Source organism: Penicillium concentricum (assembly GCF_028827145.1).
Source record: "Penicillium concentricum strain IBT 3081 chromosome Unknown utg000004l_segment0_segment0, whole genome shotgun sequence".
NCBI classification, from domain to species: Eukaryota; Fungi; Ascomycota; class Eurotiomycetes; order Eurotiales; family Aspergillaceae; genus Penicillium; species Penicillium concentricum.
The window spans coordinates 821,685-841,432 of NW_026622757.1; the positions used below are offsets into that span (position 1 = coordinate 821,685).

A 19,748-nucleotide genomic window follows, 5' to 3' on the forward strand; every position below is an offset into this window, starting at 1 on the left:
TTTGAAACACAAAAAATAGACATTCGAGGCTGCGGAGTCGCTGTCTCTATGTTGGTCTTTTCTGCCGGCAGGCCCATCGACACTCTGGCGGTAAGGCTCTCACCGCCTGCAGCTCCGGGTCATGAGTTTTCCCCTTCACTGGCGACAAAGCTTCATTTCCTTAACCAACTTCAACATGAACGGCGACACCTACTCATCCAGGGGTATGTATCCCTACAATTACTGCTGATTTACATGCTAATATATCTCAGACACTGGACGTTCCCGCGATTACTTCGTAAGTACTAAGCAATGTTTGATCGCAACCGCGGCGATTAACCTCAATTCTAGCGCGATGAGCGACGTGAGCGAGACCGAGGTGACAGACCCGAACGCGGAGCTGACCGAGCTGCCGACCGAGGTGCTGAGCGAGGTGCCGAACGAGGTGCCGAACGAGGAAGCGAGCGTGGAGCTGAACGGGGCGATCGGACTGATCGCGGTGAACGTCGCCGATCGCGTTCACCTCATCATGGATCCCGAGGGGACTCCCGTCGGGAGCGCGAAGTGAACTCATACTCCACCAGCCGTGACTACCGCGCCCGTGAGCGTGAAGACCGCTACTCTGGCCGCCGTGATGATCGAGACTGGGACCGTGGCGACCGTGCCGAGCGAGGTGACCGCGCTGAGCGTGGTGGAGGTGAGCGCGGCGGAGGTGACCGTGGTGGTGGTGAACGTGGCGGTGGTGATCGGGGTGGTGGTCGCCGACGTGACTTTGACGACAGACCCCGTCGCGACCTGTTTGACGACCGACGCGGCGGCGGCCGTGGCGGCGGTGACCGTGGTGATCGCGGAGACCGTGGAGATCGTGAGAGAAGAGAGCGCAAGCGCAGCGCCACACCCCCTCGGCGCAAGGAGCCTACTCCTGACCTGACAGATGTGCCCTCGGTGTTGACCCGCAAGCGTCGTTTGACTCAATGGGATATGAAGCCTCCTGGTTACGAGAATGTTACAGCTGAACAGGCAAAGATCTCAGGGATGTTCCCTCTTCCCGGAGCTCCTCGTCAGCAGCCGATGGACCCAAGCCGCATGAAGGACTTCCTGAACCCCCCTACTGGTGACAGCGAGAACGCTGCCCTCAAGCCATCCAACTCTCGCCAATCCAAGCGTCTTTTCGTTTACAACATCCCGCCCGGTGTCTCGGGCGATGCCGTTATTTCTTTCTTCAATCTCCAGTTGAATGGTCTCAACGTTATTCACAATGTCGACCCCTGCATTTCAGCTCAGGTTTCTGAAGATAAAACATTCGCGCTTCTGGAATTCAAGGATCCAAATGACGCCACAGTCGCATTGGCCTTTGATGGAATTACCATGGCGGAGAGTGGAGATAAGGGACTCGAAGTGCGACGACCAAAGGACTATATTGTTCCCGACGGCAGCGCAGCCCAGCCAGTTCAACAGGGCGTTGTGCTGAGCGAGGTGCCTGACTCACCTAACAAGATCTGTATCTCTAATATTCCCGCCTACATCAATGAGGAAGCTATCATCATGCTGCTTACGTCATTCGGCGAGCTCAAGTCGTTTGTCCTGGTCAAGGATGCTGCTACAGAAGAGTCTCGCGTAAGTTCAAGTGTCTCCCTACCGTCCAATGTTTTGTGACTAACTTTTCTAGGGAATTGCCTTTTATGAATACGTCGACCCTAACAACACTGCTCTTGCCGTCGAAGGTTTGAACGGCATGGAACTGGGCGACCGCCACCTCAAGTTTGTCCGCGCTAGCATTGGAACCACACAAGCCTCTGGCCTCGACATGGGCGTGAATGCCATGCAGATGTTCGCCAAGACCACCTCCCAGGATCTCGAAACCACCCAGGTTCTGCAGCTTCTCAACATGGTCACCCTTGACGAGCTCCTCAATGACGAAGATTACGAAGAGATCATGGAGGATGTGGGCGAGGAATGCTCCAAGTTTGGAAAGATTCTTGGTATGAAGATCCCCCGCCGCGGACACGGTGCCGGCAAAATCTTCATTAAGTACGATAGCGCCGAGTCCGCTACCACCGCTCTCAAGGCGTTGGCGGGCCGCAAGTTCTCGGACCGTACAGTTGTTGCCTCGTACTTTGGGGTTGAGAACTTCGAGACCGAGGCCTGGTAAACCGGGGTTGATATTGTTCATTTTCTATTCCTTATTTCCCTTGATGCAGGCGTGTTTTTTCCCTTTCTTTTTTCTCGGGGCCAGTCGCTTTCGGAGCAGGTCCCAAATGTGTACCATAACAAAAATGCTCACATCATCACCGGTCAATTGAAATGCTCACCAAAGCTTTAGTTCCTTTGCCGTACAGCTGTGGTTCTCCAATGGTTGGAATAAGGGCTTTAGTAGGGAAGGCGAACGTCGGTAGCAATCCCAGTTGATATACAGGTGCCTAGGGTGCCTTCATAGCATTCATTTTCCTTCTCTCTTTTGTAACAATCCAATGGATAATACATAGTATCAGGCCTAACATAAGAGAAGAAAGATATGTCCATGTCGGCACAAAGAATCTCTAAATGACATGTATAATTTAGAACGAAAATAAAATAACAAAAAGATGATTCCCGGCAGGGATAGATTGGCCCCTGCCCGTCTTTTAGCAAGGTCCCAGGATAGAGGGGCTCCATGCCCCAAATTAGCTCACGCGCGGTTTGAACCGTAGTTTTTCGTAAGCTTAGAGGGATTCCATGCACCCAGATGATTGAGACATCGCTTGAGCGTTTTCCGCTCCGCCATATCTGCTGGGTTGGGATATAACGCTAATGATGTCATATTTGATACACGTGACTTCTCTAACCCTTTACATGCCAACAGAACTGTGCAACACAAAAGACCATAACAGCTATCAAATGGAGAATTCCTGGGGAGGACCGTGATATACAACATACATATTACTATTTTCTCACAGCACAATTTCTGGAAGCACGTTCTCCGGCCCCCGACAATGGGAAGACGTCCACTCTACATGGTGTTGAAGAGGATTATTCAAGTATTTTGCCGTCACCCTTTGAATACATCGAGATCTCATCGTGGAACATTGAATGAATGGCGGAGAAAGTTATTTCGCAAATACAGTCTAAGCATTACAAACTAAACCTGCAAGAAATAATACCATGTACCAACAACAGATACCGAAGCCCATGTTTAAGTACAACAGCGATTTTCCCAAGGAAATAAATCAATCAAAGGAGGTCTATCTGACCACAATATCTGTGTATATTGATGGATCATCTTGTACCTCTACGACGTACTAGTTCTGCTATCGTATTTGATCACGTCGGTTAATATCAGCCTTCATCGATGTACGTACGGAGTACATAGCAACACGGAACCTATCACATGACTTATTCACTCTTCCCTCTCGCTTCCACTAACATGTATATTTGAGCTTCTAGCCAGGATTTCTATTTCTTGTCACCTCCTCGCAGCTATAATCAAATATCATCCATCTCACCGATCGATATGCGTCGCTTTGAGAGGATCTACGACGTCGTTGAGCCCGTCGAGGATCACAAGGCTGGCGGCTATCACCCTGTACATCTGGGAAATCTGTTTAATGAGAGGTATGAGATTATCGGGAAATGATCGTATGGCCAATTTTCTACCGTCTGGCATGCAAGGGACAACAGGTAAGCCCTTGTACTCTCTTAACTTGTTTTAATCCCTGAGCTTTCTCTACAGGCTGCAGAGAGATGTCACCTTGAAAATCCTCAAAGCTACTACCTCGGAGAAGAGCAAAGAGCTCTCCGTTCTTACTCAATTGTCGCAGCTGGGAATACCTCATCCCGGCAAGGAACATGTTCTTTCCCTTCTCGGCCATTTTGAACATAAAGGTCCGAACGGTTTACACCTTTGTCTTGTGTTCCCTCCAATGATGTCTGACGGCGAGGCAATGACATATCGTAAGAAGGCTCGAAATGTCATGTTTGTGCGGAACATATCCACACAGATCATTATTGGCTTGGAATTTCTTCATGAAATGAATATCATTCATAGTGGTAAGTGATGTCATATCTTGGATATAGAGAAACAACCATTGTTCTAATATCCCCTTAGATCTGCACCCCGCGAACATACTTTTAAATACGAACCAGGCCAAGTTTCAGAACCTTCTTACGCCACCAGAGTTTAGTCCCGTACGCTGGCTCCCAGGGATCGAAGTAGACTCGAGTGCGCTGTAATATTTAATGATCTTTCAGCGACCCTACGGTATGCTAGATACTGCCGATACTTCATCGTTGATGGTCAAGATTGGTGATCTTGGCGGAGGTAAGCACCACATATTGACTAGTTCGAGATACGGCTCATTGATAGCAGTGACCTACAATAACAGCCTTTCAATCGAATGATAAGAACTCCCGTCCTGTGACTCCATTAGGGATGAAAGCCCCTGAACTGCTTGATGGGCGATCATTGGATAATAAGATTGATATTTGGGCACTAGGTTGCTTAGTGAGTACTGCTTCTCAATTCGTTGTGATAGCTTATAGCCAACTCAACCAAACAGATATTCCAGCTTGCTACAAATGAGCCTCTCTTTCCTGTGATGGCGTTCGGATGTACCACTGAAGAATGTCGCGCAATTTTGAAGGATCTCATCGCTCAGATCATTGGAAATGGCTATGACGGCTTTGCCGTCCACGTTGGGGAAAGACTGCGATCTGATTTTGATGCAGAAACCACGGGACTATTTGCTTCGTTTCTCTGGTCAATGCTTCAACGGGATCCGCAGTCCCGATCCTCTGCCAGTGAACTTCTGAGGCATCCATTTATGCATCGTTGAACCGGTTAAGCTGGAAATAGTGATCACGGAAGTTCTAGCGAATAGGCTCGCGGCTTCTTACTATTCTGTAGAGATGAAAGTTGACAGAATAATAGCTTCATTTAGGGTACATATCTTGTTCAAATAATAATATTTTCTATAATCTGGTGGATCAACTAATAATCGACTGAGTGCGATTAGTAGACAGGAGTGTCTTACCAAGTTAGCTAGATTCCACCTAGGCAAAGTCCAATTCATAGGTATGATTCTAAGGTCTGCTAATACGACAAGGCCCAGTCCATGCATAGGCAGTGGATACTAACTTAGTTCATGGGCATCGTACAGGTCTTAGGGAATACTCCAATAGACAAGTTAAAGGTCGAAATATAGTAAACTAATATGTTTCTCTGTAGTCTAGCTTACGCTCTCTTAATGTTCTTCTGGCCCTCTTCTAAGGATAAGTTGAGGCTCTCGACAGGGGGTTTCTAGCCCTATATAATGGATATAACGTGTCTCTTTTATAAGATATACGCTTAATGGTAGTACTAACACTGCTCTATATTCTCAGCAGCCTCAGGCTCTGGGATTTATACACATACTTTGATGTGCCTATAACCTGTTGTGCTACAATATATAACGTGAATAACTTCCCTATCTTTGCTTTTCTCCTCTTTCTCAATCAGTTAGCTTGATCATATCACGATTGATTCGATCAATATGAGTAAACACCAAGTCAAAGAGAGTACCCCGTACTCGTAGACCCGATGCAGGTGATGTCTGTTATCTACATGCATGCAAGCTACCGTATACATCTGAAAGCCATTATATACTGTCTACCGTCTACTTGAACTGCAAATCTAAAGCTGAAGCGCTGAATTGACTAAGACAACGGACAGGCGGCGAACAACCAAATGTCCCAAACACTAAGAAAATAACGAAATGAGCGGGTAATAGGGCACACAGAAAAGCGGCAAGACAAGATATGGCGTAGCAAAAAGTACATCACAAGAAGTGAAAGGTCCCAGGCTGACCCTCGCAGGATCGTATTATCAATCAATCGGTAAGAAAAAACCCCCATTCTTTTTTCGGTGCGTGGGCCCATCCAGTGAGAAAGCAGTTGCGTTATGGGATGGTAAGGGAGTGTGATGGGTGACAAGTGTAAGGAAAAAAAGGGGAACGAGAGTGGGATCAGTTAGTTGCCAGAAGTATAGGCAGAGGCAAAAGCAATGGCAGAGTCATGGACATTAGCGAAGAGAGAAGCCCTTTCGCTTGCCCTTCTCTTCGACCGGGCGTCCGGTCTCGAGGCGACCCTTCTTCTCCTCGAGTTCTCCGCGCTGGCGGTCTAGCTGATCCTTCATCTCGCGATGTCTGGCATATAGTTCGTCTTCGCTCTGTTTGAGCTTGCTTTCTTTTTCGGCGACCTTCTGCTGGAAGACCATCTTCATTTCGGCTTCCATCTTGGCCAGCTTCTGCTCGTGCAGGGCGCGCTCCTCCTCCTGCTTGACGGCAGGGTTGACCTCCTTGAAGACACTGGGGTCCTGGGCAACACCCATAAGGGTGAGCTTGTCGGAACGGTAGTTCTCGTACAGGAAGTTGTTGGTGTGCTCCTTGAGCTCCTCCATGTGGGTGCGGATCAACATCTGGCGGAGCTTGACGAAGTCGCAGTGCTCCTCGTTGTCGACCTCGATGATACCCCAGGGGTAGCTACGGCCACGGACGCGACGGCCGTCAGCAGTGGTCACCTCGGAGTTGGCACCAACAACGGCGAAAGGAACCTTGGACATGATCTCCTGGTTCTCAGCAATAGTCTCCTCATCGTCAAGCTCGTAGCGGGGGCCCTCGAAGATCTGGATGGAGTGTTGCTCGATATCGGCAAGGATCTAGAATAGTCAGTATCCATGGTTTCAATCGAATCAAAGGAGTCTTCCAAAAACATACACGCTGCTTGAAAAGGGCAACCTCATCGTCGGTCAAGGTATCAGCCTTGGCAATGACGGGGATCAGGTTGACCTTGGTGTGCAGGCGGCGCATCACCTCGATATCCAGGGGCTTCAGGGAGTGACCGGTAGGCTGGATGAAGTAGACACAGGCGTGGATGCGGTTGTCGACAATGTTGCTGCGGTTGACCTTGTTCTCGGCCTCGAGGTATGTGTCGTAGCGCTGCTCGATGTTCTCGACAATTGGGCGCCAGGAGTCATCGTTGTTGACAAAGTCGCCGAAGCCGGGGGTATCAATAACGCTCAAGCGGAGACGCACGCCGTTCTCCTCAATGTCGGCGCTGGTCGACTGGATAGACACGGTCTTGGGAATGATATCGGCATTGGGGCCTGTGCGCTCCTTCGGTGGGTAGAGCGAGGTGTTGAACAGAGTGTTCACGAGAGTGGACTTTCCGAGACCAGATTCACCTGGTGGATATGAGCTTGGTCCATGGAAGATTGTCACCTGTCTAACTTACCGACAACCATAACATTGAAGTTGAAGCCCTTGCGGACACTCTTGCGATGCCACTGGTTGGGCAGGTTGGCGAAACCGACGTAGCCAGTCAGCTTGCGGCGAACGACGTTCTTCATGTCGGTGGCGGCCTGAGCTGCGGCCTTGGGGTCGCGGGAAGTGACGGTCTGGGCGATACCGGAGCCCATGGGGTTGCTACGCTCGACGTAAGGCGACTCCATACCGTTGTTGGGAGTGGGCGAGTCCCGAGACGCGACAGGAGACGCGACTGGGGGGCTGCTCGGAGGTGGTGAAGCTTCAGATCTATCAGCATCTTGTCTGGGGAAGAGCCTCGAGATTGTTTGTCTCCTGATTATCCTGGGGGACAGCTTACACATTGCGAAGGGGTGATTCAGGATATGTCAAGCTGTGAATTAAGATCCCCTAGATGAATGTCAGTTGCCTTCCCTAATCTTCAGTGGGGTCGAATTGTCGCGATAGGGGAAAAAATTCGGGGGAGAAGGGGGGTGGTTTTACCTGGAATTTGTGTTTTCCAAAAAGAAAAAAGGGGGGCCTGGATTAAAATTAACCAGAAGCGAAAGACGATGAAAAGAAAAGAGGAAGTAAATGAAACGAAAGGAAGAGGAGGATGGGAGAGAAGGAGGTTCAACCAGTCTGGGAAAGAAAGGGGGAGGTTGTCGGGGGGCCCAGCTATTCTGGAGTTGGTTTGGATCGACCCGCGTAGAAACACCTGATATGTTCAAAGTATACAATTTAGGGATTTGGACTCGTTATATTTGTAGATTTTTAGGACTTTTTCTTCTATTTCATCTTTAATTGCTCTTGTTTTATCTTAATTTCGGGTCTTTTTCTACTCTGTTTACTCCGTACACCGTAAAACGCCTGCAGATTTATTTGTACCAGCTTGCATGGTTCTAAGCAATAGAACTACAGTTCTATTTCCAATTAGAAATATAGGAATACCCATGAATGGGAAAGCTATTGTCATGTGTAAAATTGTGGTGTACTTGCCAGATCTCTCTTCTCCTGAGATCAGGGGTTAACAAGCCCCCAGAATTGGTCCCGCCAATCACCAACTCACGTGAGCTCCACTATATCATAACATGGGACTATAAAATGTATTAGAGACTTGGATATTTTTGAGCTAGCTGTTGTACATCTAAACCGTCTTGGTCTTCTTCTTGGGACGCTCAGCTTCCTGCTTGTCACCCTCTCCACCAGAAGCATCGCCCATCTCTTCATCGCTATCACCACTGCTCTCGTGATCAGAGTCGAATTCCTCGGCCACATCAGATTCCGAAGAACCAGCAAAGTCTTCGTCAACTGAGGACTCATCCTCATCTGCTGATCCACGGTCAGCTCGTACTTCGTCGTCGCTGGAGCCCATGGCATCGTTGTCAAGAGCAGCAGCAATAAGTCCAGACGCCTAGAATGTAATTAGCAATTGATATTAATATACTATGAAAATAGAATCCACATACCTCTTCGGCCATCTCGTTCTTGATGCGGATGTTCTTAGCCTTGAAGAAGTCTTCGAGGGATTTTTGTTCCTCGCTGTTCATGTCAGAATATCACCGGGAAAGGACAACGCCGGGGTACTTACCGGTTGATGTTGCTAAATTGGTGTTCACCCAAACCACCCTTCAAAGTAACAGTGATATCGAAGGTTCGGCTGGCAGAAACAGCGCCTCCAACACGCGACATTGTGACAATCGCAATGTTCTCCATTTGAATGTAGGTCGCGGGCTTGGGAACGAACATGAGACTCTTATCCAAGAAGTACAGGAGACCCTCGTTGGCCTTGATTGAACACTTGACACCTTGGTGACCGTGGTGGCTGTGGGAATGTTAGCAATGGGTTCGGGGATGTTGCACAGATAGGGCAGTGACTGACCTGGAGAAATCCTTGGAAGGCATAATGACCTTCTTTCCAGATAGGCCACGGAAGACCTTGGTGACGACTTGGTGGATTGGCTCTTCATAGTGCGGCTGCAACCTGTCCTTGTACTGACTGTTCAAGATATCCCTAAAAGATTATTAGTGGCGGAAGTAAACCCAGGCGCAAGGAAACTAACTCTGTCATGTTCATCTCAAGGCTAATCTCCTCATCCAGCTTCAGCTGCATAACCAAGAAAGGATAACGGGTCTGACCCTGTCGCAGAGGGGGATCGAGACCAAGCACGATAAGAGTGTGGGTATCGTCATTCTTGGGAAGAAGGAAGAATTTCTTAATGGCCGAATATTGGATCTTGTAGTCGTATGTCTTTCCGCGCAACCGGAAGGACGATTCGTACATGTCAATATCGAAGCGACCTCTGGGGGTGAGGTGAAGAACATCCAAGAAAGTAGCAAAGGTATCGCCGGCGACGTCTCCAATCTCGGCCTTGTCCATAAGTGTCTCGTAGAAGAGATTGGCAGCATTTTGCTCCTCAGCCCCTTCCTCGTTGTCTTCTTCCTCGCCCTCAGCGCCTTCGGCGCCTTCCACCTTCTCCTTCTTCGTGGCCGTTCCGGGAATGTAGAATCGCATTTCGACCAGCTCGTCGGGGCCTGCAGCAGCCTTGCGGCCTCGGTTCTTTGTGCTTCCGGGCTTTGTTACGGCGTCGTTTCCATCACCGGCGGGGAGTGCAAACTCAACGGCGACCTCGTTTCTTCCAGCCAGGTTGGTGTTTGAGATTTCGGAATAAGGGACCTCGAAGGCCGGGCGGTTTTGGACGTTAAAGGCCAGCTCTGCTTTTGTGAATTCTGCCTTGCCCCAGTTCCATCCTCGCAGAGCGTGCTCGCGGGTCTCCACGTTAATGCCGTACCAAATCTTGAATGCTTTGCTCAGTCGCTCAAAGTCCTTTTTGAGTTGTCAGTCTGTAGGTCAACGGTCGCAAGATGATCGGTTGAATATACCTCTTGATCGAATCCATCCAGTTGGATCACTCCAGATGATCGCGACAATATCTTCAGCTCAAAGCCTTTCGCAGCGCGACTCCAGTGGGCTGCGCCGATGTTGCTGCTGTCGAGAGTGAAAGTATCGCCACCGCCGGACGGGCGCCAGCCCAGACCACTTTCAGCAAGCTTGCATTTTCCAGGCTGCTTTGAGAGGTCTAGGTAGATGTTGTCGAAGCTCTCCCTGTAGGATGGTCAGTGCCAGGCATGATTCAACCGCTGCGAAAAGTCTTACATTATGGAGCTGGTAGATGTAAAATTGCGGCAGGTGAAGGAATGGGGTGTAGAAACAAGAGGTTTAGAATGACTAGAAGACAGATGACGAAGGTAGGTGAGGGAGGGCGAGGTGGGTTGAAAGCTTTTAGATTTCGGTTTCTGGAGTTCGCGTTGCGGCGCGCGGTAGGGAGGCCACTTCAGCCAAAAAGCGTTTAGCGTTAATGCCTGAGGCGGTCAGCATGAGCATCTCTTTTAGGATCAAGTTTCAATCTCTAAAAACTCCATTACATATGTATATAGCTTTGAGATTTCATTCAGATTCAGCACGATTCATTTTATTATGGAATATTTGAGCTGTTCGTGTATTTTGAAGGGCATTGACCATTGAAGAGATAGACTCGAGCTTACCTGGGCAGGTTATGTAGGAACTCACTCGTCATAACACAAGTATTCAAGTCGGATCACCATCCAGCTAGCTTGGACTTGTAGTCGCTAGATAATCAAGCCATATTTCATTGCAGCCCATATCGCCACACCTGTAAGGGCTTAGTCGGCTCTCACAAGCTTGTTTATCTAGGTGTTTACTGCAGCTGAAACAAAGCATATATATACCGAATTGGCAATCTTCTAGAATCTGGAAGTGTCAAATCTGATGAAACAAGCGAAGTATCTTTCCAAATTCTATCATACCTCTGTTATTGCTTATGTTGTATGCACACACACACCTATCGATCTGCAACCTACATATGTAGGTAGATATGTTACATTATCCGGTATATGGTATATGTTAATTGAGTTAATTATGTGGGTTCTGAAGGAACCAAACATCTATAATATCCAGAGGATTGCGTGTCTTGCTCCGTACATACTCCGTAGACCGAACCAGATCGTGGAGCCCAATTCTATATTTAAGCGAAACGATCGCGGGGCTCTGGAACATTTCTGCGACACGGGATCCACTTGGTTATTTAGCTTAACGTTGGTGTATCATAGGATTCCAAGACTAGATTAATATTAATCTACAGATACATTATAGTTAAGAAAATGATAGACAGGCAAATAAATGACACCAAAAGAAGACTTTGATATATAAGGGGTTTAAAGGGGATATGACTTCAATGTTCACAGGAGATAAGGGCAGTGCTCTGTATATCATCGTCATTACCGGCAGATTAGTCGTACGACGGTAGATCCTTATTCTACCGAGTCCCCCTTACCCTATTGATTATGGACAGACTATTCCCTACTAGATCTCAATTTGAGGATTTGTTTGACAAACATCAATTGACACCTTTTCCCTTTTCACTAGACATACTATCCTTGTCAACAACATCAAGACCTTTGATATCACACATCCACGGTTCATAGGTATCCACTATTTAAACGGGAGGCTGGTAATCGCCACTCTTATTGGCTATTTGTGAGCTGTGTAGTGCATTAGCGTGGCAGTCCTTGTATTTTTAATTTGGGAGCTGTATTTTGAAGTATTGCCGTTTCGAAAAACAAGACTGGGTCTTCCCCTGGGTTCTCTTCAACTTCAGTCATTCGTTGATACTCAAATGCAGTGAGGCTTCGGTCTCGAGCATGATTCATTCATTTACATTCCTTCGCTTCTAAGTCCTTTTTTTATGCCCACATTCTTTATCACGTTCTTTTCTCCACGCGTTGCGGCCTGACGGCCTCCCTGAATTTCTTGGACAGCACAACCCTGTCTAGTCTTCCCACACTCGCTTCAACCATTTCAACTGGTCAACTACACTTCTTTCGCCCGTCGTCGCCCCCGGGACAATGAGGATCCCTTCATTGTTTGGGCCCGCGGCGGCCGGCTGGCCCTCGCTTTTCGCGATTTTACCGACTCTGAACGCCCTGTCATTCGAGTCAGTCTCCGTTCCGGAACTGGATTTGACCTCGCTGGGACGGGTATCAATCACTGGTGACTTCGATGGCGTCTCTCTCTATCAATATAAGGAACAGACCGAATCAATTCCCGATGGCACCCAAGCCCTTCTCACCCCGCTACCGAACGGCATCCTCACAAATCTCTCATCCGCCAATGCGCAAATCACGACAATGTGCCCCTTCACCCAAAAGGATGGAACTTTCGCGGGGATATTTGTCGGTGGCAACTTCACCAGCCTGGGCGGAGTCCATTCGCCCGGTGCTGCTCTCTTCAACCCGAATACTAGCAAAGTTATTGCCTTGCCGGGCCTCTCGGGCTCGGTAGCGGCTGTGACTTGCGATCAGGACACTAACCGCGTCTACGTTGGAGGAAAATTCAGCTATGACAACGCGACTAACGCCGTCGCATGGGCACCTGACGATGGCTGGACTGATCTGCCATTCAATGGCCTGAATGGCCCAGTCAGCTCGATTTTGAAGGCTGACAATGGCCATATCATCTTTGGAGGATCATTTGACGCCCTGGGAAACAAAACCAGCTCCTCAAAAGAAAGACAAATTCTCAACCTTCAAAATGCGACTGTCACATCCGATGCAGACTCTCCTTTGGATGGCTACTCGGATCCCCGTAATATCATTTGCTCGACAAACGGGGAAGCTGCCAAAGGCAAGACCTATCTTCTCCACGACTACGCGCCAGGATTTTGGAGAGCAGACCTCGGTTTCGACTTTTTCCCGACCAAAATCCGCCTTTACAACACTCATTTGGATGGACGCGGCACCAAAGACTTTCTACTTCGAGCGCTCCCCGACAATGGTATCATGAATTTGACTTACATCGACGAGTCAGGAAAAAAAACCAGCTGTGACTCGTCCTGTCCGCTTTCCAGCAGCACGAGTGAAACATACCGTGAATTCACCATGGTCAATCCCGTTGGTATGCAGGGACTCCAGATCGAGATTCTTAGTTGGTACGGACAAGGAGCTGGCTTGAACGGCATTGAGGTCTTCCAGGATCAAATCTTAACATACGCTGTTGACCAATTCAACGAACCGACATGCTCAGGCATTGAATACCCCGCTAGGTCAACGCGCACCGGTTCTTGGACTATCGAGGACGGGTATGTGTCTGCAAAGGTGACAGACTCTGATGCCTCGACTACATCCGTCACATTCGAGCCTGACGTGAAGCAATCGGGCAACTATAAGATCAAGATATATACTCCCGGCTGCACCCAGGACGACTCTTGCAGCTCACGGGGCATTGTTAATGTCACGGCCACCCTTTCGAGTGGACCTGACTCTAAACAGCCCGATCCGTCATATCTCTACCAGACCAACCGCCACGACAAGTATGACACATTCTATACGGGGTATGTTGACGCCAACAGTGACTCCTTCCGACCGAAAGTTACCCTGCGGGCCAAGGACGGTCAAGGAGATGTCACCATTGTGGCGTCTCGTGTCCGGTTTGAACTCCTGTCTAGCGCTGGCGGTCTCAATGGACTCTACGATTATGATCCAACCTCCAAGACCGAAGCCTCTGATCTTACGAAGTCGGACATCAACAAGGTGGGGACTTCACTTGACCACAACGCAACAATCTCAATCATCAAGGAGCATGATAATGTTATCTATGTCGCTGGTAACTTCTCCGACAGCAAGATCCACCATATCATGTCGATTAAGGACGGCGATGTCGCAGCAATGCCTGGCTCTGGATTGAACTCTCCAGTGCTAGCAATGGCCACTTTTGAGAATGTCCTGTACGTTGGAGGTCGCTTCACCGATACCTCGGATGCAGGTTCAAAGGGCCTCGGACACGTTGCGGCATACTCATACTCTTCCAAGGAGTGGTCGGCCCTGGGGGCAGGACTGAACGGTCCTGTCAATTCGATTTGGCCCGTTGAATTGAATGCATCAACTGCTATCAACGAAACCATCATTGCCGTGAGCGGCGACTTTGACCAAATCATTGCCTTCAACGGGAAGCCCGCAGTATCTGTTGCTGGTTTCGCCGTCTGGGTCCCTTCCCACAAGGACTGGCTCCAGAACGTTAATGTCACACAGATGCAGTTCGGTGGTCAACTCTCAAGTGTTACTTCGTACAACAATACGCTCATTTTGGCAGGCAACCTCGCCACCAATGGTATCATCGCTGGTGGCGCGGTGTCACTGGTAGACTCTGATGATTTGCAGCTCATTCCTCTGTCGATGAAGACCAACCATCAAAAGTCGAGCACTGGTCTGATAACCGGTGCCTATGATACCGACTCGAGCCGCAATCTCACTATCTACGGTGGGCATTTTGCTGCCGCTGGCAGCAATGGATCAACCATTGAAAATATTGCCATCTTCAACGGTACCGATTCGAAGATCTCAGGTCTGCCGCAAGGCGTCGCCAGCAACTCGACATTTGTTTCAATGCTTGTGCACAACGACACCCTCTATGCGGGTGGAAACGTCACCGGAAACATCGGTCAAACCAGTCTGTCAGGTCTTGTGGTTTACGACCTGAATAAGAATGAGTTCTCTCACACACAGCCAGCTTTCTCGGGCTCGAATGTCGCGGTCAATGCTATCGTCAATCGACCGGGTTCATCTGATATCTACTTTGGAGGAAACTTTGACGGTGTCGGGCAGTTCCCATGTGGTTCTGTCTGCTATGTGGATGCTGCCACCGGTGACTGGGATCGGCTTGACACGTCCCTAAGTGGTGCCGTGATTGACCTTCATTGGGCCAGTGAAAAGACGTTGATGGCTGTGGGCGACCTTCAGGTCGGTGGCAACAAGACCTCAATTGCTACCTACAACACGAAATCCGAAAAATGGACTGCTTTCTCTGGAGCGTCCCACTCGGAGCTTCCCGGCAATGTCACTACGTTTACTGCTTCTAGCACAGATCTGTCAAAGTTCTGGATCGGAGGTACTGCGACCAATGGCTCGGCCTTCTTCTTGAGCTACGACGGTGCCAAGTTCCTATCCCCCGGAAATATTTTCTCCGAGGGCACGGTCATTCATAGCCTGGAGGTTCTTCCTGTCCGCAAAGACCATTCCGAGGCCTCTATGTTGCGTAACGAGCAGACGTTGTTGATCATGGGTTCGCTCGTGATCCCGAAATTCGGGCATGCATCAGCGGCGCTCTACGACGGAACAGGTATTACTCCATTTATCCTTTCCCAGCGAGCCGATGGCACACCGGGCAGCATGTCGAAGTTCATTTCCGAGAAGAAAAACCCTTACACCACCAATAGTGAGTTTACCCGACCTTTTATTTTTGACAGGGATCAATACTAACAGTCAACCTAGCAAAACATCACTCCAATGGCATCGCCGTCTTGGTAGCTTTCTGCTGTGCTCTCGGCTCCGTCTTCCTCATCGTCCTAGCCGGTGTCATCCTGAACAAGGTACAGCGCCGCCGCCAGGGTTACGCAGCTGCCCCTCAAACCTTTGGCACCGATCGACCCTCCGACATGCAGCGCCTGCCGCCCGAGTATCTCTTCAACTCGTTGCACCAGCCTAACCCCGGTGCCCCGGCCCTTTAATGTCCCCCCTCGCTCCAAAAACACTCAACCCCTCTGATCTGCTTCGAGGCTGGCGTTTTTGTTTTGTTTTTATCGGAAGCAACGTTGCTATACCCAGCCGTCTTTAATGTCTTTTGTTCTGTTTGCCTGTTTCGCCTGTGTTTTTGCGCCGGCCATATCGCGATTTATGTTTAGTGTTTTTTTCCTGGCTCCTGGCATATGCCGACACAATCTCTTGAAAGCTCTCTTGTGAATATGCCTCTGTGTTGATGTACCATATGCTTTTCCGCGATTTATCTCTCAGTTGAGTTGATGTTGCTAGGGATGTTGGAGATATGTAGATAGCCACGCTTTGTGGACACAATTAATACAATACCCCTTTGCTGATGGAAATATTAAGAAATACACGTACTATAGATGTATAAATGATTCTCGTATACTATAATTATAAGGTATAGATATGTTATAGGCCAATTTTCATTTAATAGCCACGCGTCCACACAGCCCGTCTGAGTCAGGCCGTTTGTGTGGGGGCCCCAGGTCACCTGGTCTCTCCCCGCAAGACGATCTCCAGGTTTTCGTATTCCCCAACCTCACTTTCTCTCTGATGTTGTTACTGCACCGTATGCCATTTCGGTATGCGATCACGAACCGGCTGGTAAGTTTATTGCGCCTAACTGGTGTACATCGCTAACACCCACCCAGCTTAACGTGTCGAACACGAAAGCTTAAATGTAGGGGGATACATTATCTTTCAAGGGTTCATTGCCTGACTAAATCATTTCTAGGTGATGAAGAAAAGCCCGAATGTTCACAATGTCGCAAAGGTGGTCGAGAATGTCGTCCGAGCGAAGGAGTAGTTTTCCGCCACCAACAAAACGCGTCGATGAACCGGAACTCCCCAGATGGTCGTGGTAGTCTCAACGGGTTCTATTCGTATAAGAACACCTTTGACAAGGATAGCGTGTGGCTGGATGTTCCCAAACATGGTACGGCATTGGGAGATATTGTTCGGGTCTGAAATTTCGTTGGTAGCTTATATCCTCGGCAGTGATATTCGTCGACAACTCCGATCCATACGCCGATGACCTCGAGGCCTCACTGGTAGATCCGAGCGCGCAAACAAACTCTCCAAATCACCGATGGGGCAGTGGAGGCTCTCGAACGAGCGATGCGGAGACACAGGGACTGGAAGCCTTGTCGGCGGTCGCACACGATCGCTTCCCTTATTCTTCCCTAGACCACTCAATCTCTGATAATACCTCATATACCTCTCCAAACCGACGACACAATGCCGTTATGCCCCCGGCTTCGCCCTCCATGTCGCTGTCGTCCACCAGCAACAATACCAATATTAATTTCCTCCTCAACCCGTCGCATTCGATGTCCCCCTCCATCGACCCAAGTATTCAGCTCTCCGACCGCCACACTCCGCTTCCATCAAGACCGGCAGCTTCACATAGAAGCATGAGCCATATGAGCCACATGAGCCTCATGAATCACACACCAGACGACAATTCAGAGACCGATTTCGAGACTGCTTTCTTACTGCGACATTATTCGGAAGGACCGGGATTGTGGTATGTTTTCTCCCATCTCCTGATGTGGAAGCATTAGTAACGGCGGCATCTGCAGGATGGATCTCTTCGATTTAGGGACATATTTCGCTTCATACGTCCCAGTACGAGCGAGAACCAACCCTCTCTTGAAATTCGCCGCCTGCGCATATTCCGCCAAACAGCTGGGCCGAGTCAAAGGTGCCAAGGCACCAGTAGGCGGAGTCTGCACCCAGCAAGCTGCCATGGAACTATGGCCTGACAAAGACCCCGATTTCGCATGGTACGGGGCCAAATATTATGAAAAGGCCATCCAGTTGTTAATGAAGGAGCTGCAACCCGACGCAGAGGGTCCACCGCCATTGAGCACCCCCGAGGCTTTCGGTCAATGGCAGGCCTCTGAGCTTTCTGTAGATACGGATAACCCACGTAAGCGCCGCAGACGGGTGTCTGATAGTCGGCTCTCGCATGGAGTTCATTCTGATGAGGTTCTCGCGGCGACGGCCATTTTGTCTGTGTATGAGTTCCTCGATGCCGCAGGCCCTGCGTGGAATCGTCATTTGAGTGGCGTGAAGTCGTTGCTTGATGTTGCTGAAGTGGGCATGATGCCTCTTGAGCAGCGTCCGTCTCCGGGAGATAACTCATATCAGACGCATAAGCCTAAGAAGTCGGGTCTTTCGAAGGCTCGAAAGGCGACATTTTGGAATTTTGCGCGGCAGGACTACCTAGCTGCCTGTAAGTGTTTCCAAGGAATAGTTGCTCCAAACCCCGCTAACAGAAACAAGTCATCAATGAAAGCCATACAAGGCTAAACACAGACGATACAGTCCTCTGGACCGAAGCAGGTCTACTCCTCGACAACGCGGGCTTTCTCCGCGCCAGCAACACAGGCGCAGCAGGATACCCCGAAGGCGAAGACATAATGAAAGAAGACCTAATCAGCAACGGACTAGTCTGGATAATGTCCAAGATAGTCAACTTCATAAGCTCCGGCGACAACGTCCACCTACCCGACCACCGATCCGTACCAGGACCACTAGGCGTCTCACAGCAAGTCCTGCTGGAGCGGTGGTATAGACTCGAATCCGAGCTCGACGCATGGTACAACGGAATCCCAGAGACATTCCGGCCGTGCGCCCGAATGGACCCCCACAAGCTCACTCACCACCGCCCACACAATGAAAACGAAGACATCTCCACCCTCCAAGAAATCTGGTACAGCTTACCCATGTGCGCCTCCGCCATGCAGCACTACCACATGGCGCGCATCCTACTACTCATCAACAAACCGCACGAGTCCACCAGCCGTCGGAGCACCATCACACTCCGTCTGCAATCGTACCGCTCCATCGAGGCCGAGATCGCATTCCACAGTCGCGAGATCGTGGGTATCGGTCTTTCCCGCCCGGATGGAAGCGTCCGGATCAACTCGCTACAGCCGCTCTTTGTTAGCGGGCAGTGTTTGACTGACCCGCGTGAGCGTCGCACTACCGTGCGTCTGCTGAGAAGTATCGAGTCTGATCTGGGCTGGGCGACTGAGTACCGTGTGCAGCAGTTGTTGAAGGAGTGGGGGTGGGATGAGAATTCGATGCAATCACCTTCTTGAGGGTATCTTCATTCATAAGGTTTCCAGCCTAGGGATTATAGTGTCCGGGGCGCGGGGCACCTCATATAAGAGCTGGTCTTTGAACTATTGGACCCGATGAAATCATTTGAGGGTACTGGGGTGTACTTGTAAAGTAATGCGTTGACTGTTGGGATTCCAATCCTGTTACCCCACGCCATGAGGAATGGTTTCAAGTGATTGGAAGTGACAAGTGACTGGAAGTCAAGGATGTCAAGGATGTCAGCTCTCACGTTTGACGAATGCCGGACACATGAGTAATGATGATACCCTATAGTAATGTATAGTGCAGATGTCTGTACAATCATAAAGTGGGCAAATGGATTCTAAATATCAAGGGTCGAGAACCTTTCCTAAATTGATTCTGCAGCTTCGCTTTAGTTGCCGAGTTCTGCAGACATATTATCGTCTATCCCACCTTGGCTCCCACCTTGGCAATGATGATTCTTAACTTTTCCAAGACTCGATCTACGTCCTCCACTTAGCTTCAACTTTAGTGGACAACCTAAACAACACTAACGCTGACACCCAAATATCACATCTTCCTATCCTATAAGAATTGACTCTACTACCTAGATATTAACCCAACCCCCAAACCCCAACCCCAACCCTCGCAGGTTTTCCGTATGTTGCATCCACTTCCAAGCTTCCCCCCCCACTGATTTACCCTTGGGGGCAACTTATCCGAACCCCACGTCCCGAGATTATTCAGGATCTACGCGGTTACGAGAATATCTCGGGTTACTAGGACCGGTTATCCCGCATTATTTTTTCG

General features: G+C 49.4%; 6 protein-coding genes across 6 annotated transcripts; 4 read left to right on the forward strand and 2 right to left on the reverse strand.

Moving 5' to 3' along the window:
• Positions 1-175: 175 nt before the first annotated feature.
• Positions 176-2,131, forward strand: N7517_009243 (splicing factor u2af large subunit; the record flags this gene model as incomplete). The annotated part of the gene is made up of 4 exons (XM_056726966.1): positions 176-203; positions 252-277; positions 331-1,596; positions 1,649-2,131. 4 exons carry the CDS (start codon positions 176-178, stop codon positions 2,129-2,131), a joined length of 1,803 nt encoding a protein of 600 aa, XP_056575538.1.
• Positions 2,132-3,469: 1,338 nt separating this feature from the next.
• N7517_009244 (uncharacterized protein) lies at positions 3,470-4,790 on the forward strand (the record flags this gene model as incomplete). Its single annotated transcript, XM_056726967.1, has 7 exons — positions 3,470-3,570; positions 3,628-3,636; positions 3,689-4,005; positions 4,064-4,143; positions 4,207-4,276; positions 4,341-4,459; positions 4,515-4,790. The coding sequence occupies 7 exons, from the start codon at positions 3,470-3,472 to the stop codon at positions 4,788-4,790; spliced, it is 972 nt and encodes a 323-aa protein (XP_056575539.1).
• Positions 4,791-6,013: 1,223 nt separating this feature from the next.
• On the reverse strand, positions 6,014-7,597 carry aspB (septin AspB; the record flags this gene model as incomplete). The annotated part of the gene is made up of 4 exons (XM_056726968.1): positions 6,014-6,649; positions 6,708-7,174; positions 7,225-7,515; positions 7,594-7,597. 4 exons carry the CDS (start codon positions 7,595-7,597, stop codon positions 6,014-6,016), a joined length of 1,398 nt encoding a protein of 465 aa, XP_056575540.1.
• A 782-nt stretch (positions 7,598-8,379) lies between these two features.
• N7517_009246 (FACT complex subunit POB3) lies at positions 8,380-10,755 on the reverse strand (the record flags this gene model as incomplete). The annotated part of the gene is made up of 8 exons (XM_056726969.1): positions 8,380-8,646; positions 8,702-8,774; positions 8,824-9,057; positions 9,115-9,246; positions 9,296-10,059; positions 10,116-10,338; positions 10,390-10,595; positions 10,753-10,755. 8 exons carry the CDS (start codon positions 10,753-10,755, stop codon positions 8,380-8,382), a joined length of 1,902 nt encoding a protein of 633 aa, XP_056575541.1.
• A 1,403-nt stretch (positions 10,756-12,158) lies between these two features.
• On the forward strand, positions 12,159-15,814 carry N7517_009247 (uncharacterized protein; the record flags this gene model as incomplete). Its single annotated transcript, XM_056726970.1, has 2 exons — positions 12,159-15,522; positions 15,579-15,814. 2 exons carry the CDS (start codon positions 12,159-12,161, stop codon positions 15,812-15,814), a joined length of 3,600 nt encoding a protein of 1,199 aa, XP_056575542.1.
• A 617-nt stretch (positions 15,815-16,431) lies between these two features.
• Positions 16,432-18,955, forward strand: N7517_009248 (uncharacterized protein; the record flags this gene model as incomplete). The annotated part of the gene is made up of 6 exons (XM_056726971.1): positions 16,432-16,451; positions 16,499-16,527; positions 16,582-16,782; positions 16,845-17,373; positions 17,429-18,084; positions 18,135-18,955. 6 exons carry the CDS (start codon positions 16,432-16,434, stop codon positions 18,953-18,955), a joined length of 2,256 nt encoding a protein of 751 aa, XP_056575543.1.
• Between the last annotated feature and the right edge of the window lie 793 nt (positions 18,956-19,748).